This window comes from Martes martes (assembly GCF_963455335.1).
Source record: "Martes martes genome assembly, chromosome: 2".
Classification (NCBI taxonomy): domain Eukaryota; kingdom Metazoa; phylum Chordata; class Mammalia; order Carnivora; family Mustelidae; genus Martes; species Martes martes.
The window spans coordinates 170,210,157-170,237,244 of record NC_137889.1 but is presented as its reverse complement, the minus strand read 5'-3'; the positions used below and the strand labels follow the sequence as shown (position 1 = coordinate 170,237,244).

The window sequence follows — 27,088 nt, the reverse complement described above, 5'->3', positions numbered from 1 at the left end:
TACTTTGGGATTATGCACATTGTGTGTCCTATTTGCAACTCCTGTTTCTGCCTTTAAAATATTCCCTAGTTTATAATGCTAACCATGTTGATGCCTTATCTCTTAACAGTAAACCAAATCAGGTTCCCTAGAAAGTCACTCTTATCATCTACAGCCCCAAGAAATGAACTTTCAAATAATTTCATATTCTAAAATCTCACAGAACATATTGTCTATAAAAATCAATTTCAGGATCCAATTTATAATCACACACCACCTAACAGGAATGAAATATAAAATGACTGCACTTTCTGCTGACAACTGACAAATGTGTTCCAAAAACATTTCATAGTTTTGTTGTTTTGCAGTTTAAATAACTTTGGAATAACATGATTCAGAATTTAGATGAAGTTATCAATATACATTTCATTTAAATAACCTTTTCAAAAGTATTGCCAGTTGGAGAAAGCTGACAATCCTTATAGAAGTCCTTACAGTTTTGTTTTTTGAGTTTGTGTTTGTTTTTTTTTTAATAAAACTTTGGTCTGGTGTTTTCACTGTCATCTCCTAAGCCAACGTGAACAAAAGTCCACCTCACTCCTGTAGTGAAAAACATCTTTATTAAATAGGTTTTGGAAAAGTAAATAAAACCATAAAACAGTATGAACAATAAGTATTTGGGGTTTTGTTTATTTAGACTTCAAACAGTAAGTCTGGGGTTTTTTTTTTGTTTCTCCCTTTGGCCTTATGATATCAAGTATAACAGTATACAAGTAGACTCAAATCCTCAACCTAAAATAAAATATAATCAGACAACACACCCTGAATTACTTCTTAAACTACCTCACATCATTTTTTAATTTAGCATTATTTATAAAAGCTAATCAGCTATCACATCAAACCAGGAAATCTGGGCATATCATTTGTGTCTTTTTCAATACAAAACTGTGATTCAAAACTTTTTCATTTACCACCCGCTGTGTTTCAGGAAGTGAAAATTCTGGTGAGGATGAGAAGATAGGATACAGTGCCTGATAATCCGGTTTCTGTGTCTCCATTTTATTAGCACTAATTGATAGCCAAAGCTTTCTCTGGCTCAAGGACAGGTATTTATTATAAAACCAGCACTCTAAAAGCACTGTATAACTAGCAGATGGAACCACCACCTAATTACTATTTGTAAAGGGTCACATAATGGCTAACGGGTTCTTCCAATAAGAGTTTATTACTCAATCTGCGAAACGCCACAGGGTGTGAGAAAGGTGCCCTGGGGTCCTGCCGGCCTTTTAGAGGCTGCGAGGGAGGCATCATTCAAATCACCCAAATGCCTGGTACTCCGGGAAGAATAAAAATAATTCCACGTCCTCCAACTGGTGGGAACTCCGGAGAGCTACTCCAGTCCCTCCGTTCCAGCAATCGTGAAATTGGCAGGGCTTTGTAAGGCTCCGTTACTCTGAAAGCGCTCATGTTCGGAAAATAAAACTTCATGGAGATAGAATTTACATTCAAAACTCGCACCACCGTACCCTCTGAAATCAGGGAGTTTAAGACAAAGGACAAATACCCTCTGCGTGCACCAAGTCCAGCCTTTCGGCCCCCGCAGCGCCCTATCCCAGGCCACCAGGCACGACCCTGTGTCAGGGAAGATGCCACACACGGTCCCGCCGCGGGGCAACACCCAGCGCTGCGCGCGGTGGGCTGCGCGGGGAAAAGCAGCAGCCGGCCTCCAGGGCGAACACCTGGGGCCGGGCGTCGGGCCTCGCTCTTCCCATCCGTGAAATGGGCGTGACGCCACCTGGCCCGCCCGGCCGACTAATGAATGAGAGCCGCCCGGGAAACGACTCCGGCGGCGCCCGCCACTCTCCGGTCGCTGTCCCCTGGCCGCGGGACGTCCCCCGCCGCGGGCAGTCCCGGCACGGTCAGACCCCCGCCCCTCCACCCCGAGCCGGGGGCGCTCCCCGCGCTCCGGACCCCCTCACGGCCCGACGGTTACAGAGGTGCCCAGAACGGCGCCCGCGGGGACGCCGGCTCCCAGCGCCGTCCGCTCCGGTAACGGGCGCCGGCCCGACGCTGCCCCGACGCCGCCTACCTTGGCCACCCAGCTGAACAATGGTGACATCGCGGGCCGGGCGGCAGCTCCTCGCCGGTCGCTCCCGCTCACTCCCGCCGCCGGCCCGGGAGGCGGCGGGTCGCCGGGGGCGGGCTCGGGGCGCGGCGGGGCGCGGGCATGGCTCCCCCGGCGGCGGCGGCGGCAGCGGCGGCGGCGGGCTCCTCCCCGCTCGTCACGGCCGGGAGAGGTCGCGCCCGCGGGGCGGCCCGGCCCGGCCAGCCGAGAAAGGGAAGTGGGTGGGGAGAGCGCGGGGAAGGGGAGGGGAGGGACGGAGAGGGGAGGGAGCGCCACCGACCCCGCCCCCACCCCGCCCACCCCCCCCCCACGCGGGGCTCCGGGCGGGAAGTTGGGGCTCGCGGGGGTCGCCCTCCTCCGGGGTGCCCCGGGCTGCGCAGCTCCCGGAGGAGGAGTCCGACAACTTTCCGAAAACTAGGAATCCTGTCTCAGAAGGCCCCGCCGAGTTGAGCTAACACAAAGCCCGCCCAACTTACCCGGGGTTACCCCCACCCCCACAGCCTTTCTTTCTAAACGCTGAGATTGCTGGTAACAAAAGGACTAGTGTTTCCCCAGCCCCTAATACCTTTATATAATCAAAGGTGGTTTTCTTGGAGTCAGAAAACTACGCTATTGGGGGGTGGGGGGGAGTAGCTCCAGCTCCTGCTCGCCCGCAGCTTTCAGCCACGTGAGAAATTTTGATTTCGAGAGTTTTCTTCTCTCCCAAGGCAAGATGATAAGACAGCGTAGTCAGCTTATAGCTACAAAGGTTAAGGCAGGTTTCTAACTCCAGGCACCCTGGAGTTCCACGTTGGGAAAAAAAAAAAATGTCCAAAGGTCTAACGGCCAATGTGTAAATACATTGCGTGACGTCTAGCCACTCACTGAGTTCATCATGCCCAACGCAACCCCGGGCGCAAGAATTTTGCTTCTGTTTCCTTTTGTTACGTTGTGCCTCATTTTCAGATAGGCCAACAGAACGTTTTAATGATCTCCAAATGTCTGGCATCTGAGTTAGGTGGGTATTATCATCTATTGCCGCATAACAAATTACCCCAAAACTGAGAAGCTGAAAACACAAGTGCCTGTGGGTCAGAGATCCAGAAGCCTCTTGGCTGGCTGCTCTGGCCCAACTTCTCTCTTGAGGCTAGGTTCAAGCTGTTAGCCGAGGCTGCAGCAATCTCCATCTTCCAAACTCACTCACACGGTTAGTTCCTTGCAGGCTGTTGGACTGAGGACTTTGGGTTCTGTGGCATCACGTGGTCCTCTCTACGGGGCTGCTCATAAAATGGCAGTTCGAATGCCCCAGCACAAATGATCCAAGAAAGAGCATGTGTCCGCAAAAGACATCAATCATTTCATAAACTCATCTCAGAAGTGACAGCCCCAAACTTCTGCTGTATTCTATTCATTAAAAGACGAGGAAGGAAGTCCAGTCCATGCGCAAGGCAAGGGGGATTACACACAGGCATGACTGCCAAGAGGAGAGGATGGTGGGGGCGAGGGAGATGTCATCTTATTTCTCCTTGCAGGTAGGGTGTATGGGGAAAGCCAAGAGTTCCAACAGCATTCTAACAGAGCCTATCTAGGTAACTGAAAAGGGCCTTAGGACCATCTTAAGGGGCTTCTTCATGCTTTTAAGCAGTGATTGATTTCTTCAAAAGAAATTGAGACCAGTGGGTAGAGCATACGACTCTTGATCTTGGGGTTGTGAGCTCGAGATCCACGTTGTGGGTAGAGTTTATGTTAAAAAAAAAAAAAAATTAAAGCTAAAAAAGGGAGAGGGCATTTGCAGCCATTTAACCAGATCCTTCCCTGTTAGCAAATCACTCCCCTCCCCACCCCACCCCTCACCCCCAGCAAGTAGAAGAGATAAACACTGAGGATGCCCCTCTGTCTTCTGCAACTTTGCTACTCAACCAGTGCCTGGTCACCCTCTGGCAATTTGTTAGAAATGCAGAATCTCAGGCCCTTCCCTAACCCAGTCCTACAGAGTCAGAACTTTCATTTTACCATGATTCTGGACGGCCAGTGTGCACACTTGCATCTGAGATGCACTAGTATATGAGAGTCATTATTGACGTGGGGTTTAAAATGAGCTCCTGGCCAACAGACCCTTGAAAGAACAGCTGAAACTGTCCTGTGTCCCGGGGATGATGAGCACTAGCTCAGCTAGAGGGAGACCTGGAGGGTTCCTAGGCAACAACATGGTTAGATGGCAGTGGGTAGAGAGCTGAGGACAAGTGGAACAAGCTGGGTCCAGGACAAACATCACCATACTCCATCACTCCAATTCCCAGACTGAGCTCTATGAAAATGCCCAGAATTTAGAAGCAACTCTGGGGTGAGGATGAAGGGAACCCAAAATTGATTAAAGAAACCTAAATTACTCCCAACCGAGGTAAATTTTCTGCCAGTTGGGCAAGCGGGAGGCAAAAAAAGAAATTAGATTAAATTTAGGAGAATAAAAATCACGCTTCTTGAGCATGTGCGTACACACACACAAAGAAATAAAGTTGGGTCAAATTCTGGATCTAACCGTTACAATGGGAGAGTGTGCTGGAAGGTGAGATAGGGACATCGTCTTCACTGTTTTACCCTGGATCCAATTCTCCATATATACGCATCGGGGCGGAGGTTCATCGGAACCTGGTTTGAACTTACATACCCTTTAGACACACAGAGGTCTCCCTCTGCCCCAGAGCTCTCTGCCTGATCCAGGACTGGGCAGAAAGCACTCATTTCGGGGCGCCTGGGTGGCTCAGTGGGTTAAAGCCTCTGCCTTCGGCTTGGGTCATGATTCCAGGGTCCTGGGATCGAGCCCCACATGGGGCTCTCTGCTCAGCAGGGAGCCTGCTTCCCCCTCCCCCCTCCGCCTGCCTACTTGTGATCTCTCTCTCTCTCTCTCTCTCTCTCTCTCTGTGTCAAATGAATAAATAAAATCTTTAAAAAAAAAAAAAAAAGAAAGCACTCATTTCATGGGAATACAAGGGTCTTTCCACTGAACACACTTGACAGGCAGTAACAGGCGGGGCTCCAACACCAAATAGTTTAAAAAATATAGAAGGGTCTTATTTTAATTCACTGCCAACATGTAAGTCACAATGCAGGAAGCAATTCTGTTGAAAATTCCTGTTGAAAATTCCTTGCAAGTCACAATGTAGGAAGCAATTCTGTTGTAATTTGGAATTTTATTAAAAGGAGACTGTTGGGGCACCTGGGTGGCTCAGTGGGTTGAAGCCTCTGCCTTCAGCTCAGGTCATGATCCCAGGGTCCTGGGATCGAGCCCCGCGTCGGGCTCTCTGCTCAGCGGGAAGCCTGCTTCCCTTCCTCTCTCTCTGCCTGCCTCTCTGCCTACTTGTGATTTCTGTCTGTCAAATAAATAAATAAAAATATTTAAAAAAAAAAAAAAAAGGAGACTGTTAACATCAGACAGTCTACTGATTCCGCATTCAAATAATACAATTTTCATTGAAACACCACACCCCCTCCCGTCTGAAAAAAAGTATCCTTCCCCCAAGAAACTGTCTATTCCCCCAGGGAAGGACTATACATGGGCCAGGGATTGGTTATTTTTAACAGTTCCCTAGTGCTTCTCTTTCAGTTGGAATTGAGAACCCCTACAGACAGAACAGTCAATGCTCCAAGGTGCTGATGGTTTCCAGCCCTGATTGTCTATCAGAGTTACCACTGGTGCTAAGGGGTAGGTGGGGGAAGAGGGTGGATAAATTGGCGCTCTGGGGGCAGAGGCGAATTCTCAGGGACCTCAAAGGGCAGGCAGGTCAATAAATGCATGAAGAGAGCCAGGTGTGAGATGATAAGGACTGAATGAGCTGGGGCATCTCCAAGAAGGGACACCCAATTAGCACAACTCCACCCAACCAAGCACAATGTGTCAGCCAAATGTACTTGGCCAGAGGTCAATACTGGTGTTGACCTCTCACTTTACTTAAAGCTTGGAGGAGTGGATGTATGTGGGTTCCTACCCTAACAGGTGAGTCTGGCTATCAGCCAGGATTGAGAACTACTTCCAAAGTGCTAGATCCCTTATTTAAAAAAAAAAAAAAAAAAAAAGGTATGCGGGATATCTGAATGGTTCAGTCAGAAAAGCATGTGACTCTTGATCTCAGGGTCATGAGTTCGAGTCCCACGTTGGGTATAGAGATTATAGGAATGGAGGAGTGAACGAATGAATAAAAAGAAAAAATAAGATAAGGTTGCTCTGTGAAGATCGATGGGCTATCCAAGTAGGATCGAGGAGATCTAAACAGGATCTATAGAAAATCCAAGACTGCTGTCTTTCTTGTAGCTTTAAAAAGATGATTTAATCTGTTTTCCTGAGACACTAAAGGAGGATTTGAAGAGAGATGGGGGAACCCGGGAACTGGAAGAGTTGACCCCCTCCTAAGTCTGACCATAATCACCCCCACCCCTGCAAGAAGATCCCAACACTGCTGCCCGACTCTCCTGCCATGTTCCTCCTTTGAGGAGGAGCAAGAAGCAAGGACCCCAGAATCTCCCGAGGATTCCAGAGGAGCTGTACCTGCGTGGCTGCACTCCACCAGCTTCGATGTGGAGGCAAAGAGGGGGAAGCATGCAAAAGCCCGACCTCACTCGCCAGCCTGGTCCTCTCCCCCACAAGACCTGGCTAAGAACAGGGCCGTTGTAACACAAGGAAACAACATGGCTTCAAGTTCATCAGAACCACAGGGCAGCCATGATCCTGACACCAATGACAATATGGGTTTTGTTTTGTTTTTTTCCCACACCACCAAGCAATCTCTGACACCAGCTGGGTGTCTGACAAGTCACCTCAGTTGGGACACTACTGACCTGGAGATAGTGTCAGACCCCCAGGTTAAGAGCTCGCTCCCACAAGACCGTGGCCCCCACACACTCTTCCCACGGCAATCACAAGGCCAAGTTGCCTCTTGGGCTTCTGACCCACCAGCCACAGGTTCTCCTCACCCCATCCTTGGGTTCCATTAATACGCTAGAGTGGCTCACAGGACTCAGAGTAACATTTCACTTCCTAGATGACTGGTGTAGTAGAAAGGATTGTAACTCAGGAACAGCCAGATGAGAGAGATGCACAGGGCGAGGTGTGGAGAAAGTGCAGGCAACGTGCACACTCTCTCTGAGCGAGCGCCACTGTCATGGCGTCTCCAAAGGGCTCACCAAGCCGGAAGCTCTCCAAACCCCACCATGTGGGTTTTCAATGGAGCCTTCATTACCTCAACACGATCAATTAAATCCTTGGCCCCAGGGAATGAACTCAAACTTCAGTGCGCCTCTCCACTCAACCCCCTACCCCCAACCCCAGAGGTCACGGGGTAGGACTGAAGGTTTCCTATCCTCTGATCACGTGGTTAGTTCCCTGGCAACCAATCTCCTTTCCTAGGTGACCGAGGGCCTTTCCAAAAGTCACTTCATTAACATGATAAAAGAACACCTTTCTGGCTCTCTTCACAGGAAATTCCAAGGGGTTTAGGAGCTCTGTGCCAGGAAAGGGGACAAAGATCAAATATATCTCTCTCATAAATCACAATATCACAGCAAGTAATCAGGGATTTATTCAGTTCGAGGACATTCATCATCTATTGTATAAAGCAACACGTGTCTTGGCAAGGAACAGAAATGTGATTAAGACCTGAATCTTGACCTCAAGGGGAATAGAGGGGTAGCCAGTAGGACTGGGAAGGAAAAGAGTGAGCAATGCCCAGAGAAAGGCCCAGGTGAAGCTCCAGGGAGTTCCCAGAAAAAAAAAAAAAGAAAGTTAACTTATGCTGCAAAGGAAGAACCAACTTCTTCTGGCTGGAAGGTCAAGAATCTTTTCTCTTTTTCCTTTTTTCTTTTTTAAGGAATCTCTACACCCAGTAAGGGGTTCAAACTCACAACCGGGAAACCAAGAATCACATGCATGCTCTAGGGACTGAGCCAGCCGGGTGTCCCAAGACTTTAGAACTTTTACAGATGGTGATAAGACTTTCCAGGAGGAAGGATCAGCTGGACAAAGGGAATAAAAAAATGAGTGCTTGTCTCTGGAAACCAAGTCTTACTAAGACAGGACAGAAACCAGAGCTCACATTGCAGAAAGTTTTAGCAAATTTTAGTCTGGAGGTGTGCAGTTATCCCTTTCAGGCATAAAACTTTGTTTCCAGAAAAAATATTTGCTGAGGATACTATCAAGTCCAAAAAAAAAGTCATGCAACAAAAATCCCTCTGTATGAACTGAAAACATATGCCATGAAAAAACTTGCATGTGAACGTTCATAGTAGTAGTATTCATAACAGCTATAAAGTAGAAACAAGCCAAGTGTCCATCCACTGATGAATGGATAAACAAAATGTAATATGCCACACAACAGAGCATTATTTTGTCATAAAAAGTAATGAAGTACCGATCCATGTTACAATGTAAATGGACCTTGCAAACAATATGCTAAGTGAAAGAAGCCAGACACAACAGATTATATATTGTATGATTCCACTTATATATCCAGAAAAGGCAAATCCATAGAGACAGAAAGTAGATTCCTGGTTTCCAGGAATTGGAAGGAGGGAAAAATGGGGAGTGACTGCTAATGAGTATAGGGTTTCTGTTCTGGGGTGATGAAGATATTTTGGAATTTTTAGTACATTCACTATACCAAATACACTAAAAATATACTAAAAACCAAAATTCCATGGTATGCAAATTATGAATCAATTTTAAAAATATCTCTAGGTGATGATGCTTTAATGACTTTATGTAAGTTAATGCCATGAGGCTTTATAATAATGGGACCCACACTTTAGAGGGCTAGTTGTAAGAATTATTTTTAAATATTTTATTTATTTACTTGACAGAGATCATAAGTAGGCAGAGAGGCAGGCAGAGAAGGGGGGGAGGGGAGCAGGCTCCCTGCTGAACAGAGAGCCCGAAATGGGGCTCAATCCCAGGACACTGAGATCATGACTTGAGCCAAAGGCAGAGTCTTTAACCCACTGAGCCACCCAGGCGCCCCAGCAATTTTTTTTTTTAAGTAATCTCTACACCCAACTGTTAGGAGTGAGTTGGACAGTTAGGGAGTCAGGGCCAGGGTCTCCAACAAGAAAATCTAAAGTCAGGACAGCTACACTAAAGCAGCACTGACATCCTGTTTTGCAGCTTAGACAGGACTGGCATTCTGCTTTGCGGCCTTTGCAGAAATGACTTCTGCAAAACGTCCTAAAATAAGACAGTTAACCACAAAGCATTTGTCAATATCACGGACAAGGGGCAGTTAAGACTTAAGCCTCCAGATGTCAGCCAAAAAAGAGACCGTCAGTATGTAGACCTTAACCTAACAGGTAGACAGATAGGTTACCAAAGCCCTGACTGGCACGACTCAGCACACCCTGATTGCTTAATATAGTTCTGCAAAAGAGCTCATAAAAATCCCTACGCTTAGAAACTCCAAGGGCAATCCTCTCGGGCCCACCTCCCTCTCCGGGAGCTTTATACTATCTCTCAATAAACTCTGCTTTGCGGCCCACCACTCTTTCTCTGTCTACCTCTTCACTCTTCGAAGTGGCATGACCAGGAAGAGAATTCCTGCAGCACAACGTGGGGCTTGAACTTACAACCCCAGGATCAAGAGTCGCATGCTCTACAGAATGAGTTTTCGGATTGAATGAGATGCATGTGAAGCATCTCAGCCTGAATCCCTGCATATAGTAGGTGCCTAGGAAATGGTAACTATAGTGGTAGAAGTAGGAGGAGGAGTACTACCAGTGATTGCTATTGGTTAGTGATGGGTATTTATGGTGATTAATTTTATGTGTCCTCCTGAATGGGCTAAGGGATGCTCAAATGGTTGGTAAATATTTCTGGGTATATCTGTGAAGGTTAACAGTTCAATCAGTAGACTGCCTAAAGAAGATAGCCCTCCCCACTGTTGGGTTGGTATGATCCAAGAGTTGAGGGCCTCCATAGAACAAAAGGGCGGAGGAAGGGCAAATTCGTACTCTCTGCTTGAGCTGAGACATTCATCTTCTCCTACCTATGGGCATCAGTGCTCCTGGTTCTTGGGCCTCCAGACCAGGACTTAACACTACCAGCTCCCAAATTCACAGGCCTTCAGACCTGCACTACGTTACACCACCAGCTTTCCTGGTCCTCCAGCCTACAGGCGGCAATCCTGGGACTTTTCAGCCTCCATAACCACATGACCCAATTCCTATAATAAGTCTCCTCTTACCTCTATCTGCATTGGTTCTGTTTCTCCGGAGAACTCGGACTAATACAGCATATGTTATAAATGCAAAAATAAAAGAGAGATGATGGGCTAGAGGTCTCAAGTTCATGACTGGTTTACAGACAGGACAAACAGTTGAGATCAAAGAGGAGACTGTGTGTCAGCCAAAACTAATTCCAGGACGGGTGGGCCTCCATGCATCTCAATATTTTCCTCTCCCTTTTTATGAGTTGCTAAATCTAGCGGCATGACTGTGTTCCATTTGTTCCTTTAACTCTTTAAAGCCACCACGAATTGTCCAAGTCTCTCTGGTAAATTCCCATCATTCTAGCCAGGGAGAGACTGGAAATGCACAAGCATTCCTGCCCCTCATTTTCAGACACCTCGGAAATTCCTCCCCCAGCAATGAATCCTGTGAATTCCCACTACTTCTCCCCTGGTCCTCTTCCCACACATCCCAGCCCTCCTCACCTGGGTACCTCTGTCACTTTCTCTCAAGCACATACAAGCAATCACATTTTAAATCATGGTAAATTCAAAATGGAGTCTTTGGGTGGCAAGACCGAGTACTTGAAGGCCCCCTTCAGAACACACAGTGCTTCATAAATTGGTGAGTGAGGGAAAGAGAGTTCTGGGAGGGAAGTAGAAGGATAAATTTGGTGAAGACTTATTTGGATGTAGACAATAAATTCAGGTTATTAACTAAAGAACATTCTACTTTGATGCCTCCATATCAACATTTAAATTAAGGCCTCTAATTTTGTTTTGATTTCGGGCATCAGGTTGTCATTTCTTATTAACCAGCATAACAGCAAACAGATTTAGTAAGACATTTTTAAGGGCTCCAGGCACCTTTAGTACGTTTACCAAAAAACCTTGCAAAATTAAAAGCTGGCTGCAGCCCAACTAGAAATAATAAGACTCTGCAGTGTAAAAAGTGAGTCATTGAATTGTTAACTCGAGAGGTGACCAGCCAGTGACTAACCCCCTTACAAATACAGTTCACTCCAACTGCAGGATGCCTTTTTTCCCTCCTCTCTCAGCAGTCTTTTTAAAACAGAAATTTAGGGGCACCTGGGTGGCTCAGTCGGTTAAGCGTCCAATCATGGGTCTCAGGACAGGTTTTGATCTCAAGGTCATGAGTTCAAGCCCTGCACTGGGCATAGAACCTACTTAAAATTAGGAAGAAGGGAGGGAGCAAGGGAGGGAGGAGAGGAAGGAAAGAAAGAAAAAGAAATGTATTTTGTGACAGATTCATCTCTTCATTAAGAAAAGCACTGAATTCATTAAAATGCTTATGACATTTCTAAACAAGATAAATTCATGTATTTACTATTTTAATATCTGTTCCTGTCTCATTATTTTGGCCTAATATGTATGGTAATTGTGTTCACGTTTTAGCTCGTAAAACATTCCAAAAATAGAAACAATGTTTTTCTATTTTTAGTCAGTCTATAAAGTTTAAGCAAATAAACTCTTCCCAAAAACTGTACACACATGTTTCAAAATCATGGAAAAACCCAGCAGCAATGAGCTCACAAAAGAAAACACTGAAAATTTAGTCATAAGATTTTTGACATCCTCATCCTGGGTTATAACTAAACATAGATGCTCAGCTTTAAGCTCTTTAAGCTATTTATTTTATAATTAAAGATTATACATTTTTATCATAATTTATAATGGAAACATTAAAAACACCATTTTACATAGCGCTGACCTACTGAAACAATAACCTCTTTTCTAAACTGAAAGTTAGGGTTTCTCCTAAAAAATAAGACTGAAAAATACTAATCCTTATCTCCTGATAAAATCTATTAGTGAAAAAAAACGGACCCAAATTCCCCTTTCTCCCTTTTTTCATGGTAAATTACAATTCCCTTAAACAAAACAAAACAAAAAAAGGTGGTTTAGTTTCTCTTTGATTAGAGTGATTTCCCACTTCTAAAAGAATTTCTGTTTGTTCTCTACCATCTAGTTCTTTAAAATCATCAAGTTTCAATCCAGCAATCGTGCTCCTTGGTATTTACCCAAAGCAGTTGAAAAGTTACGTCTCCACAAAACCCTGCACACAGAAGTTCGGAGCAGCCTTATTTAATTACCAAAGCCTGGAAGCAACCAAGCTGTCCTTCAGTAGGTGAATGCGTAAGTAAACTGTGGTGCATCTAGATAATAGAATATCATTCAGCACTAGAAAGAAATGAACTGTTAAGCCACAGAAAGACATGAGGAACCGTAAATGCATATTACTCAATGAAAGAAGCCAATCTGAAAAGGCTACACACTGCACGATTCCGACTCTAAGACATTCTGGAAAAGGTGAAACTATGGAGATAGTCAAAGATCAGTGGTTGCAAAGAGACTGGGGATGGGAAGAGAGGGATGAGTAGGGAGAGCAAAGAGGATTTGAATTTTTTAGGGTTTTTATTTATTTGACAGAGAGAGACACAGTGAAAGAGGGAACACAAGCACAGGGAGTGGGAGAGGGAGAAGTTGGCTTCCCACTGAGCAGGGAGCCTGACTTGGGGCTCGATCCCAGGACCTCAGGATCATGACCTGAGCTGAAGGCAGATGCTTAACAACTGAGCCACCCAGGTGCCCCAAGCACAGAGGATTTTTAGGGCAGTGAAAATTACCTTGCACGCTTTTATAATGATAGATAATGTCATTATACATTTGTCTAAACTCAAAGAAGGTCCAACACCAAGAGTGGGTCCTAATATAAACGACGGACTTTGGATGATTACATCGTATCGATGTAGGTTCACCAGCTGTAATAAATGTGTCAACTCAGATGGTGGGGGGAATGCTAATAATCAGAGAGGCTAGTTATACGTGAACGCTGGCCGTCTATACTTTCTGCACACTTTCTGCTATGAACCTAAAACTGTTCTAAACAAATGAAGTCTTAAAAAAAATCACTGAGTTTTAAACACAATGGAAACTCTTCTTATGAATGTTCTCGCTCTTTTCAAAGCCTAAATTTGTTACGTGTCAGTATTTTTGGATCACAATATTTTTGGAACCACGCAGCAAGCCCCTAAAAAGCAGAACAGTGACTCTTCCATGTTGGTTCCCCAGGCCTGGTACACAGCCACGCACTTTTGCACGGTCAGGCAAATAATTCACATCTGCTTCCTCGCTATAGCTTGCAAATTCTCCAAAATGTCCACCGAGCCGTGTACGCTTGCATTTCCCCAAAAGGACAGTGCCTGGTTACGCTCAGTGCAATTTTCAGGTGCACAGAGCAAGCACATGTTCCAGGAGTCAAGACACTGGAGCCACATTCCTGGGTGTTTCCTCCCAAAACTTTAAGATAGACAGTCCCTCTGGGTCCACAGCTCAGCAAAGTAATGCACAGGTTACAAAACCAAACCATCATCTGCCTCCTGGTCTCTGCACACAGCTAGAGGAGATATGTAACTGAAAACCATCTCTGCTGGCTTTGACAAGAGATATAAGGGATGAGAAGGTGTAAGCAGGAAACTGGCTTCTGGGTTCCCTTTGTACTTGAATCTCCTTTGATGTCTCAAATGCTTACAGCTAGGGAGGTCTGCAACAGCACTCTCCTCCCCTGAAATTGTTCAGACTTGACAGAGGTTGTGCTCTGGGTGAAGTGAAGATAAACCAGCTTTCAGAGGAGATCAGAAGTCCTCTAAAGTGGTCTGATTGATTTGCACACAGTCCTTTGGAATCTTCCTCTTTGTGGAGGCAGTGCTGCGGGGGGGTGGGGGGGGTCGGGGTGCCCGTGTCTAACCTACACACCACCGGCTGTGTGATCTCAGGCAGCGAATGCTACATCTCCCATTTCCACCTCGCACATTTCAGAGGTTAGACTCGAGATCTCCAAGATTCCTCCCAAGCTTCTTTCAGGAATGCTATGAAATATGTGCTCAGTTAAATGCCCATGATGGGTTTATGCCTGGCAGCCTTGGCTCAGGGTCCAGACACAACTAAACACACCTGCTCACCAGTCACCAGGTCCTTATGTCACAAGGATGTCACAAGGATGCCAAAGCCCCTGGAACTTTTCAAGAGATCTAGAGTTGGTTCCTTACCTCAGGGGAGAAGTTTGCAAGAATGAATGCCTATGACTCCAGTGGAAGAGGTCACCAGCCTCTGGTCTAAGGTAGTCCTTCTCCAAGATCAAGGATCAGGAAGGGAGGAAATAATATATACTGAACATTTATTCCATGCCAGGCATTTTCATACATCATCTCGCTAATCTTACAACAGCCCCAAAGTCTTGTGGGCCCAACTCCTACCCTACAAAGCTGCAGGGTCAGGACCTCTGTCTCAGTGGGTCTAGAAGGTGCTACTCCTCCCCTAGTGGGTCTGGAGGGCAGAGAATCAAGATGAAGAAGACTTTTTCTCAAACTTTAGGATCGAATGAGAGCTTTGCCTTATAGTTTGGATTTTTTTTTTTTATTTTTTTTGAATGGAAATGTTTATCCTCTGCCTAGCTCACCATTATGTTTTGGAAGAGCATAATTTGTTTGGTTTCACAGGTTCACAGCTTAGGAGTTTGTCTCCATGTGTCTCAGGATGAATTACTAGACTCACCCACATCTGATTGAGATATTTAAAGATTTTATTTATTTATTTGACAGACAGAGATCACAAGTAGGCAGAGAGGCAGGCAGAGAGAGAGGGGAAAGCAGTCACCCGGCTGAGCAGAGAGCCTGATGCGGGGCTCGATCCCAGGACCCCTAGATCATGACCTCAGCCGAAGGCAGAGGCTTGACGCACTGAGCCACCAGGCGCCCCTGACTGAGATATTTAGATGAGACTTTGGACTTCAGACTTTTGAGTTGATGTTGGAACCAGTGAAGACACTGGGGGTTTGGGAATGGAATGAATGTGTTTCGCATGTGAGAAAGGCATGAATTTGGAGGCCCAGGGACAAAAGGCTATAGACTTCATGTCCATATCCTCCCAAAATTCATGTTGAAACCAAATCCTCCATGTGATAGTATTTGGAGGGGGGCCTTTGGGAAGGGATTAGGTCATGAGGGTAGAGCCCTCCTAAATGGGATTAGCATTTACATCTTACATCTTTACATCTTACAAAAGAGACCCCACAGATCTCCTTGCCCCTTCCACTATGCGAGGACACATGGAGAAGAGGGCCTTCTACGCGAACCAGGAAGTGGTCCTCACTGGGCACTGAGTCTGCCCGCACCTTGATCTTGTACTTCTCAGCCTCCAGAACTGTGAGAAGTGAATTTCTGTCATTTATAAGCCACTCGGTCTGTGGTGTTTTTGTTACAGTAACCTGAAGGAACTTAAGGTAAATAAAAATAATGGTAATAGAACGTAATGCATATTGAGAGCATGCTATCTACGAGCCACCCCTAAAACCAGCGAACCTTCAGAAAGTGTTCATTACAGACCAGGCATTGTTGTGAGCATTTACGATCTGCATGTGGGGGTCAGGGTTGCCCTATTTGGGATGGGGAAACGCCAAGGCAAAACCAGGATTCAAGCCCAAGCTTGTCCACTTAGCCTCTTTACAACCTCCCCTAATTGTCTCAAAACCCTGCTGCAAGACGCTGAGGGTCAGAAAAGTAAACTACCTGGCCCGAGGTCAAGGCCTGCGTAGAGCTGAGGCTCTCTCCACAGTGGCAGGAAAGCAAATGGTCCCAAGTGCTCTCAACACAGGGCTTTGTGCTCTGAGATTTGAGGGGTCTCTTCTGGTCAAGAGAGGTTCTGAAGACACCCACCAGCTTCCAGCCAAGAGCTGGATTCGTGGGGGGAAGAAGTTCTGCCTGTTTTGTGGGGCTGGAGGTTGAGCCAATGCCAGCAAGGCCACGTGGATCTGGGCATGGCATGGGAGCAGATTCTAATAATCAAACAAAGGAGAGAGGAAGAAAAGAGAAAGGAAGCACGTTCTCCCCAGGTCTGAAGAAGCGGGGCCCTGCTCGAGGCTACAGCTGGCCAGGGCTAGGAAGAAGGCAGTGGGGCCTACAGCAGGCTCTCCTCTGAGGCCACACTGGGGGCTGGCAAGCCCACTCAACCCAAACCCGAAGTGACCAGGGACAAAGCAGGGGCTGGGCTCTTGGGTCAGGGGAGGTGGCCACAGTGATCCTCCCTGTGAAGAGCTGACTTGGCTGATGGACTAAAGGACCCTGACCTCCCTCCTGGTGCCCAGGAAATTAGCTGGATGGGTACATCCCCTGCCAAAGCTTCATGACGACCTGATTCTTGAGGAAGATGAGTCCGGGGATCTAAGACAAGGTTTCCTTGTAAGAAGCCCATCACCTGGTCCTCCTCTCCACCATGACACTGTGGTGCAAGGGCTACGGGCGGGCCATGTCAATGGGGCACACAGCCTCCCCGAGGCAAGACACGTTGCTAAGTAGTTTCAATTCATAGTTGATAATATAGTTCCTAGTATCTACTGATGGTGATTTCAAGTATCCAAGTCCAGCCCACTGTGTGCACAGCAGTGAATGTAAACCACCGAAGCATCCATGAATTCATTGTCACTTAATATAGATCTGTTGCACACCAGTGCACACCAGTCCCTGGAGATGCTACAGCAAACAAGCCACCTGTCCCCAGAGGGACGTCTTGGGGTCCAGTGGACCCAAGCAGCAAGTAAACAGGAAACTGCATGGCTGAGTGAGAAATGTTGCAAGAAAGGAACGAGCAGGTACAAAGAGAAGACCTTGAACTCAACCCTGGGATCTACAAACCCACCTGGAGCGGGTGAAGTTTAAGGATGCACACAAAAGTCAAGCGGAAATTAGCTGCAAAAGGCAAAAGAAGAGTGAGATTATCCCTAAACTACAAAAGAGCAGATTCTGATACTGGACTTTTTATTACATATAACATTCTCATTTTCTAAGGTTTTATTTTTTAATTATACAATATTTCAAAAAGATCAAATAGAATATTTTGATAGACACTCATGTAGCTACTACCCAGTTTTAACACTTTTAAATATTTTGCACATGTGTATACATATGTATATGTTTAAAGAAGTAAAATATTACTTACAGAGTTCTTCCTACATCCCCAGAAGTACCCACTGTCCCGTGATGGGTCTATCTTTCCCTCTCTATTATATTTAAGATATATATTATATATAATATATTTAAGATATTATATATCTTTCCCTCTCTATTACATTATCCCCATAAGTATGAATGCACAAACAATATGCACTCACATCTTGTGCTTTTCAATTTCATCCTACATGGTTTCACAGTGTATACTTTATTTTAGGCAATGGCTTTTTTATACTCAACATGGTGTATTTTAGCTGCTGAATAAAATTCAATTGTAACAAATTGCATGACTAGTCCATAATTTAATCATCTCTTCCATTTTTGATGGAAATACAGAATTTTTCTTTTTTTTAACCATAGCAACAACACCCTTTTACTGGTTTCTTTGTGCTCATGTCCACAATATATACCCAGACATGGAACAGCTCTGTTACAGACAACCACATCTTCAGCTCTACCGCACATGGCCGTATTCTGCTGCAGAATCGCTGTTCCCATTTATATTCCCACACACATGCATGTGTTCCTGCTTCTTCACATCCTTACCTGTCCTGATGTTATCAAGCTCTTAAATTTCAAAAATCTAATGAATACAATATTATTTTCTTGCTTTATTCTACTCTTGTCTGGTTGCTGGTGAGTTGCCATCTTTTCATAGGTCAAATGGCTATTCAGGTTTCCTCCTCCATAAATTGCCTGTTCACATTATCAGCCCATTTTTTTACTGGGTTCCCTTTTCTTTTTTTTTTTTTAAGATTTTATTTATTTATTTATTTGTCAGAGAGAGAGAGAGAGAGCGCAAACGCAAGCACGCAATCAGACAGAGTGGCAGACTGAGGCAGAGAAAGAAGCAGGCTCCCCGCCAAGCAAGCAGCCCGATGTGGGACTCAATCCCAGGACCCTGGAATCATGACCTGAGCCGAAGGCAGCGGCGTAACTGACTGAGCCACCCAGGCATCCCTGGGTTGCCTTTTTAAAAACTGATTTACAAAAATTCATTATATATTTCATTTGCTTATTTATTTTAAGCAAGCTCTCTGCCCAACATGGGGCTGGAGCTCATGACCATGAGATCAAGAGTCACATGTGCTCCCTACTAAGCCAGCAAGTGCCCCTGGTTTATATTTTCTTAATGGTTTCATGTCTCCTGCCCTTGGGGATATGCAAAGAGATACCTGAAATGAAGAGTTCATGTTCATTTAGTGTAGGAGATACCTCTACTAAATGGTTAATTACTGTCCTAGAAATGTTAAAGACCCTCAGAGAAGCTACAAGTCCTGTGGTGACCCCAGGCAGACTAAACCAAAGACCAGCTTACCACTGGACTTAGGGTGATTTGTTAAATATTTTCTTTTTTGCCCAATTTTTTGTTTAATTTATTTGATTTCAGCTTAGAATTTGACTTTCATTGCTTAGAATAATTCTGAAAAAAATCTATAAAAACATAACTGCAAATGTCATAATTATTAACATCTTCATAACTAAATCCCTAGGCTAGTAGCCTAGAAAGTTATCACCTAGCTAAACCTCTTTATTTACAGGTGATGAACTTGAGGTTGAACTTGAACTTGAAATTCATCACTGAGAGAGGTTAAGTTATTCATTCAATATCTTATTCAATCAATATCTATTCATTCAATAGATATGTATTGAGCTTCTGCTCTAACAGACATTATTCAGGTGCTTACTATGTACCAGACATTAAGCTAAGACTTTCATATAAGTTTAAGCATTAGACACTAAAACAAAAATTAGAGACATTTGATGTCTCTAAGAACAGCTTCAAGAGGTAAAATCTGAGAAGTTAAACAGCTTGCCCAAGGCTTATAAGTAAAGGAAACCAGGGTTAAGATGCAAAGATTCTGACCCCAGCAATAGGATACACCAGTGATGCTTGGCCTGAGTTCAAAACACAGAGATACAAACCTTACAGAACAACAAGGTCGTAGCATTCACACAATATGATGTCCTGCTTCATAGATGAGATCCAGTTATTCCATTGAAGAGGGCAATGGATGGGGCTAAGGAGTTTACGCCCACCCCTAGTAGAAACTCATCATTGACCTGTGTAGTCAAGACAAAGACTACTGATACAGAGAACCCACCAGAGTTGGCAGACTCTAGTCTGCCCCTCGAGTCCTTACTCTAGGGGCAGTGTAAGGACTTGGCCATCATGGTGAACAACATCACAGTCCCTGTCCTTCATGGGGCTCATGGTCTAGAGGAGGGGACAGACATTAAGCAAGTAAGGAAACCAGTGGGACACGTAATTACAAAGTGTACCGAATGCTATGAAGAACAAGGTAATGTGGGAGAAAAAGACTTGTGGGCAAGAGACTTACTTTAGAATGTGTAGTCAAAAAGCCCCCAATTAATGCTAAAACTGAGATCTGAATGAGGCAGCCAGGTCACAAGTCAGGAGAAAAGCATGTGCAAAGGCTCTGTGAATGGAAGGGGAAAAATATCTCTGTGAATGCAAGAGAGAGAGAGAGGTAGAAAGTGGCTCACGATAAAGCTGGAGATGGAAGCAAGGGATAGATGACTCGGGGCCCTGAGGCTGTGTTAAAAATTGAACTTTATCCTCAGTGTAATTGGGGCAATATTAATGGGTTTAAGGAAAGGAATCACGTGGCTCAATCCTCTACTCTGGTCACTCTGGCGACCACATGGAGAATGGAGCACTGGGGAGCAGCATGGGAACAAGAGACCAGTCCTCCAGTTTAAGAGGTTACTGTGATGGGGCACCTGGGTGGCTCAGTCTTTAAGCGTCTGCCTTCAGCTCCGGTCACGATCCAGGGTCCTGGGATTGAGACCTGCACTGGGCTCCCTGCTCCTCAGAGAGCCTGCCTCTCCCTCTCCCACTCCCTCTGCTGTGTTCTCTCTCTCACTAGGTCTCTCTCTGTCAAATAAATAAATAAAATACTAAAAAAAGGGAAAAAAAGAGGTTACTGTGATGGCTTAGCTTAGTCTGGGGCTCACAGTGAAAATTAGGTAGAAGCTGATGGATTAAAGATATATTTTGGAAACATAACCAATAGGGATTGCAATAGAATGGAAGGTAGGTATAAGAGAGAAGAATCAAGAATGACCTCTAGGTTTCAAAAAAATTTTAAAAATATATGAATAAAGAACTGTCTAGAATTATTGCTCAAATGTTTCATGATTTGTCTTGAATTTTGAGTTTTGAAACTTAGCAAACCCTCTCCAGTAGGAAGTGTGAGGGGGATAGAAGTTCACATGATCATGACTCTTGTCTAAGGAGCTGTAAAGCAGCCTGGGACTGAGACTTTGTATCTTTTCTGGAGGTCCCTCAGCGCATCCTTTGACTGGGAAGGAATCCGGAATCCTTGACCTCTGGCTGCCCCTGATGGTTCTTAAAAAGGTGTATCCAGTTGGTTTTTTATGGAATAAGACATTCAGAGACATGACTGCTATCCACTTTCGGTAGCAGCAGCAAACTATTAACATGTATGATAAATACCAACTCTTGATCTAGAAAACTCCCTAAATCCTGAAATTCAGCCATCACAGAGCAACTCCTAGATTGACATGAGACATCTGTGGCTCCATCAAAGCTTTGTACAGAATCTAAGGCATGGACATAAGCTGCTTGAAGCTGTAAGATGTCAGTTCTGCAAATGCTTACAGCTTGCAGCTGTAAGATGTTAGTTCTAAGCTGCAAAATGAGAGTTCACGAATATTATTTAAGAATTCAGACATTTTTTAAGGAATGGGGGGCAGAGGGAGAAAGAGAACCCTACAGAGGCTCCACGCTCAGTGCGGAGCCCGCTGCAAGGGTCGATCTCATGACCCTGAGCTCATGACCCCAGCTGAAATCAAGAGTCGGATGCTTAACGGACTGAGCCACCCAGGCACCCTAACCATTCAGACGTTTTAAGATAATCAGTGTTAGTCCAAGCTGCAAATGTGTTTCCTATTTTTTCCAGCATATTCCATGTAACTCTCAGTCTTCTCTGGGTTATCGCCTTTTGCTTCCAGGACCTCCTCAAGGCTTTCATCTGGTTCCTGCTGGACTGGGGAGAAGACGTGGGAAGCTCTTGACCTGACCCTGGCCTCTGCTCCTTTATCCTGTGCTATTTCCTGCCTCCTGTTTTCTCTGCGGGAGCCAATCTTGTTCACATATTTCAAAAAGTGGGAGCCTTCGCAGAGAGGGAGTGTGGAACCCGGGGACAGCAGGGGGAGGGTAAGAAGGAACACAACCCACTTTATATGTAAATAGAATGTTAACTATCATAGAAATGGTTGTGGTAATCACAAACTTAACATGCTGGAGTGTGATTTTTCAGGCATTTTGAAACACTCGAAAACCACTTAGCTCAAGCACAGAACCACCCAGAAAGAAAGGGCAGCTGCCTCCATAGCATTTCCTAACTTGTAACGTACTTTTGCAGACATGATTTCACTTCCTATTAACCTGTGGTAAATTCAAGTCCTCCACTGTGACCAAAGCAGCTCCCCAAATTTACCCCAAAGCAACTGCAAGATGAAAAATAGACCTCACCCCGACTTATCTCTTTCGCCAGCTCTGTTCCTCTGGTAGGAGAAATATAGCACCCGTGGTAAGTAGAGTCGCAAGAATCTGTCTGGGCTCCGCAGTCCTGTCCTGGGCAATGGGAGTACCAACGACCTTGGCCGCGGGCACAGGATACAGGGGTGTTGTATCCAGCAGACATCTGCCAACCCTACTCCAACCTAGCCCAGCACCTTGATGCACAGCAGTAAAGGGCCACTTCTGCTTCGATGTGGAAGGCAGTTTTACTGAGTGTCCGTTCAGTTCAAAGATAAATACGCTTGCTCTCCAATTTATCCCAGAACGCTCTATTTTTTTTTTAAGATGTTATTTCCCTGACACAGAGAGAGACTGAGCACAAGCAAGGGGAGCAGTAGGCAAAAGGAGAGGGAGGAGCAGGCTCTCTGCTGAGCAGCTGGGCTTGATCATGGACCCCGGGATTATGACCCGAGTCAAAGGCAGATGCTTAACCGACTGAGCCACCCAGGTGCCCCCATTCCAGGACTCTTTAACCCAAGTGTGTGTCTGCACCTGAGTTTGTACGCAGAAGAAAACAAAATCTATTTATTTGCAAAAGGCCCACCTTAAATACAAGCAGGCGCTCATGGGTATTATCAGAGCTCCTACTCTTAGCCTGAGACTGCTAGCTAGTAAGTAACAGAGCTAGGATTTGGATCTGGTATATTGTGTGATTAATTTAACTGCTATACAGAGCTGGGAACTGAGTGCCATTAGCGGTCAGGCAGACCACGTAAATGTGTGAAATGCTGGGTGGAAGGCACTGGAGAGTAGGAAGAGTGTCAAATAGATTCTGCATGCCAGTCTGCAGGCACTCAGCGAATTGCTTTCCTTCTTCAAAAAAAAAAATCTGTAGACACCTGTCGACAACCAAAGTACTGTTAGTGTAAAATACCACGAACTGCCATCTTTGAAAGCATTTTGACACATTCATCTTTAATAAATCGTCTTAAAATGGTACTCTGAATCTGGGCAGACATAAAGTAAAAGATGTAGTTTAAGTGTCCTAAAGAAGGGATAAACAAAGACTAGTGGGGTGTACAGGTGTGAAAGCAAATCCAATCCAGGAAAGCCTTCTGGAGGAGGTGGCATTTGAGCTGAGAGAGATAGAAAGCTTCTTAAAGGTTATGAAAGAGAGGAAGCTCTCTAGACTAAAGAAATAGGAATGAGCAAAAAAGAGGAAAGCTTGGTTATTTCAGGAGAATAACCAGGGTACCTGGCAGGCTCAGTCAGTTTAGTATGTGACTCTTGATCTCGGTATTGTAGGTTCAACCCCCATGTTGGGTGTAAAGATTACTTAAAAATAACATCTTTTAAAAATAAAATAAATAAAATAAAATCTTTTTAAAAAGAAGAATAAACAGTCTCATTTTGTTGGAGAATAGGGTACAAAATCGTGGAACTACAGAGAAAAGTATGAAAAGTCATCATGGTCAAGGCCCTTGACTGTCAAACTAAGGAGTTTGGCATTTATGGGTTGGACTTGGAAGGTAGACAGGTCAAAGAGTGGGTTTTCTTGGAGATAAATATGCAATGTTGATCTTACAGACTTTTTTTTCCTTAAGTAATCTCTATGCCTAACATGGGACTTGAACTTATGAACCCAAAATCAAGAATCACATGCTCTACTAAGCCAGCCAGATGCCCCATGGTCTTATAGACTCTTTCTTTCCTTCTTTTTTCCTTCCTTCCTTCCAAGATTTTATTCATTTATTTGAGAGAGACAGCAAGAGAAAGAAGGAGCACAAGCAGGGGGAGTGGGAGAGGGAGAAGCAGGTTTCCCGCCGAGGAGCAAGCCTGATGTGGGACCCGATCCCAGGACCCTGGGATAATGACCTGAGCCGAACGTTTAACAACTCAGCCACCCAGGTGCCCCTTATAGACTCACTCTTTCTTAAGCATACATTTTTCCTAGACTACTTCAATCTGAAAAATATGTCATTATTCTTAGCATATGTTTTTAAAAGTAAACTTGGTCACCATGAATGTATATGAGAAAAGGGGCACAAAACTAGCAAATCCAGCAAATGTGGCCATCTGTTTCCACAGCTCTGAGTACAGATCAGCAAAAATAGCATTTTTTAAAACCACAAAACTACAGCTGAAATCATTTCCAGTGTAGGATTCCACAAGTGACTACTTATCATTTATTTGTCTGGAATCTTCAATAAAACATATCATCCCCAGGACATCGTGAAAAACTATCATCTGTTGCATTACAAATGCAAGAAATGAAAAAGCAGGGGAGGGAGGGAGGAAGAGAAGGAGAAAGGGTATGTAGCTTGTCGGAAATGTACATCGAATGTCAGAAGTGACCTTTTTAAAAGTAATGACGAAGGAAAAGAAAAATATCAAACAATCTGTGCTGAACTTTTACGAAAAAGCAGTAAAGGGCATAAAAAAATTGAAATTTGGAGTCAGAGAGGCTATGTTGGAATCTCAACTCTCTCCTTTGACTCTATATTCCTGGGATGAGCTAAATTTCCTCATCTCTAAAAGGATAATATTATTTCTTCCTGTAATGGTGATAAAATGGTGAGGGATAAAAGCATGGTGTCGTGTATCACGTACGTTCGTGTCTTTTCTTCCTGTGGGAAGGAAGGGATGTGCCTGCCCTCTTGAGCTTGTGGCCGTGGATATTTCACAAACCCATCCGCGGCTTATGTTCTCCCAACACATGAAGGGAGTCTTGATGTGGACCCAGTCAGCGGGAGGCTTCATGCAAGGGTGGGGCAGGGGGGGCAGATAACCCCAGAGACCAGATAAAAATCATCATGATTTCCATCCTGGCACGAATCAGGTGACTGGTCGAGGGAGGGGGGGTAATTAATTTACTCCCCTTTCCTGTAGATTCATATTAAAATCAGTGGACACACTTGAATGTATCATATGAGTTCTAGCAGGGAAGATACAGAAAGGAGGTCCAGGGAAAAGCCATTTGGAGATTTGAAATGTATTAAAGCAAAGCACAATGAGGATAATCCACTGGAAATTCATTCTTTTGTCCGCTAATATTTACCAAAGCCCCCATTTGGAGCCAGATACTGTAGACTGTGGGGATAGGTCTGTTAACACAATAACACAAATCCCTGCCCTCACGAAACTTACATCCTAGTGGAGAGACAGACAGCACACAAAACTCAAATGTTAACGCCATACTATGTTAGAAGTTCATTAGAGGCAGACTGTCTAGACTGCGATCTATATATATAAATGGAAAATTGGAAGGTGTACACTTGGAGGTGAAGTATGGTTAACAGTGGTTATTCCTGGAGCACAGGCCGCTCGTGACAAATAAAGGGCAGGGATTTTTGTAGAAAAGAGTCGACTGGAAACCGCACAAGGAAAGCATGAGAATAGCATGATTATGAGAGGAAAAGAGAGACATGAACGTGTTTAGGTATCTCTAAGTATGTCTGTATTACGTTAGGAAAGAAATTGGGAGAGGCATGTTTCGGAAACATGATGGAGAGAGAGATTCCTTTCTTACCTGTTACAGTGTCTCTCTTTTTTTAAATGACTTTTATTTGTTTATTTGAGAGAGAGAGAGTGGAAGCACAAGGTGGGGGGGGCAGACGCAGAGGGAGAAGCAGACTCCCTGCTGAGCAGGGAGCCCGATGTGGGGCTCGATCCCAGAACCCTGGGATCATGACCCAAGCCGAAGACAGACACTTAACCTACTGAGCCACCCAGGTGTCCCTACTTGCTACGGTTTCTTAAATTTATCAGATTATCAGTATCATTTAACTGGCAGGGATGAAAGAGTTCTAGATGTATTGATACAGAAATCAGTCTGTGATGCAGAAAGTGGAAAGTGCAGGTTACAGAGCTTTGTAACCTGTGAGCATGTATATGTCACATAGTTTTTTTTTTTCTTTCTAATGGCATCCAGAGTTAGACAGCTGAGTGAGTGAGCACACACAAGTCTCATGCATCCTCTCCCTTCCTCACCATCCACCTGCAGCTTCTCCAGGTAATGACGTGCGTCTCTAAGCAGTCTTCCAATGCATCCTCTTCTCTCCAGTCCACCTGCCACTGTCCCGGGTCAACCTCATCATCTCTCCCCTGGATGACTGCATACATCTCTTTACTGGTCCTGGCCTGTCCTCCACAGAGCTAGAGTTACTTCTCAACCACAGATATGAATCTATCCCTACCTTGATTCTCTCATAACAACCAGTCCAATCTTGGCATGACTCCCAAGACTCTTCCACATCTGGCCTTGCCTACCTGTGGTAGATAATGATTTCTGCCTAAGAACAATTCCCCCACTCCTCTTTCCTAACAGAACCCTAATTTTATGTAATTAATGAACAGAGACCCTTGATATCAGACTTTAGTCCTAAGGATGCTTACGAGTTGGCAATCTTTTATTTTGATTTTTTTTTTTTTTTTACTAGAGGGATGAATGGTATAAACTAGCCATATTTATACTATTCCTCTTCCCAAGAGATGAATCTACAAATCAACATGTGACCCAGCCTGGCTAACAGAGATAATAGAAGCAAGCCTCCTCTTTCCTGCTTGGAACTCACGTGTGCCAGGAACTACAGCAGCCATCTTGGAACCATGAGGTCACAACCTAAAAGGTCAAAATCAACATGCTACAGATGATAGAGGATCATGAAATGGCAGCCTGGATGACTGGTGATATAACGTCTTACTTCTAAATCCTTATTAAGTGAGACATCAAAATATCTTTAGTGTCTAAATGGGACTTATTTTATGTATCTATGAATCATCTGAAAATCTCATTGAAGTGAACATTCTGATTCAGTAGGTGTGAGGTGGGGCCCAAGAACCTATGTGGATAAGAGGCTCCCAGGTGGTGTTTCTGTCTGAAGAGCCACATTCTGAGGAATAAGGATATGCACGGCTATAAACTGGGCATTCCATTATTCTGTTGCTTTTAGCTGAACTCATCCTTACTGTCTGCTGTCCTTCCCCACATACCAACTGACCACAATAACCATCCAAATTTCTTCTTTTTAAGATTTTATTTATTTATTTATTTGTCAGAGACAGAGAAAGAGAGAGAGAGAAAGAGAGCGCACAAGCAGGGCCAGCGACAGGCAAAGGGAGAGGGAGAAGCAGGCTCTCCGCTAAGCAGGGATCCTGATGAGGAACTCGATCCCAGGATCCTGGGATCATGACCCGAGCTGAAGACAGATGCTTAACTGACTGAGCCACCCAGGAGTCCTACCATCCCAACTTCGCAATGTACACA

At 44.7% G+C, this 27,088-nt stretch overlaps 1 protein-coding gene across 2 annotated transcripts in view; it reads right to left on the bottom strand.

Moving 5' to 3' along the window:
• Positions 1-27,088, bottom strand: part of TBC1D1 (TBC1 domain family member 1) — a 226,762-nt gene that overhangs the window by 147,259 nt on the left and 52,415 nt on the right. Inside the window, exon 1 of one of the 2 annotated variants that reach the window (XM_080796165.1) lies at positions 2,069-2,179. The exons of the other annotated variant lie outside the window; for it this stretch is intronic. Within the exon in view, the coding sequence (XP_080652291.1) occupies positions 2,069-2,098 (30 nt within the window). The 5' untranslated portion in view covers positions 2,099-2,179. Of the gene's footprint in view, positions 1-2,068; positions 2,180-27,088 lie in introns of those variants that run through there. 2 annotated transcript variants of the gene reach the window in all.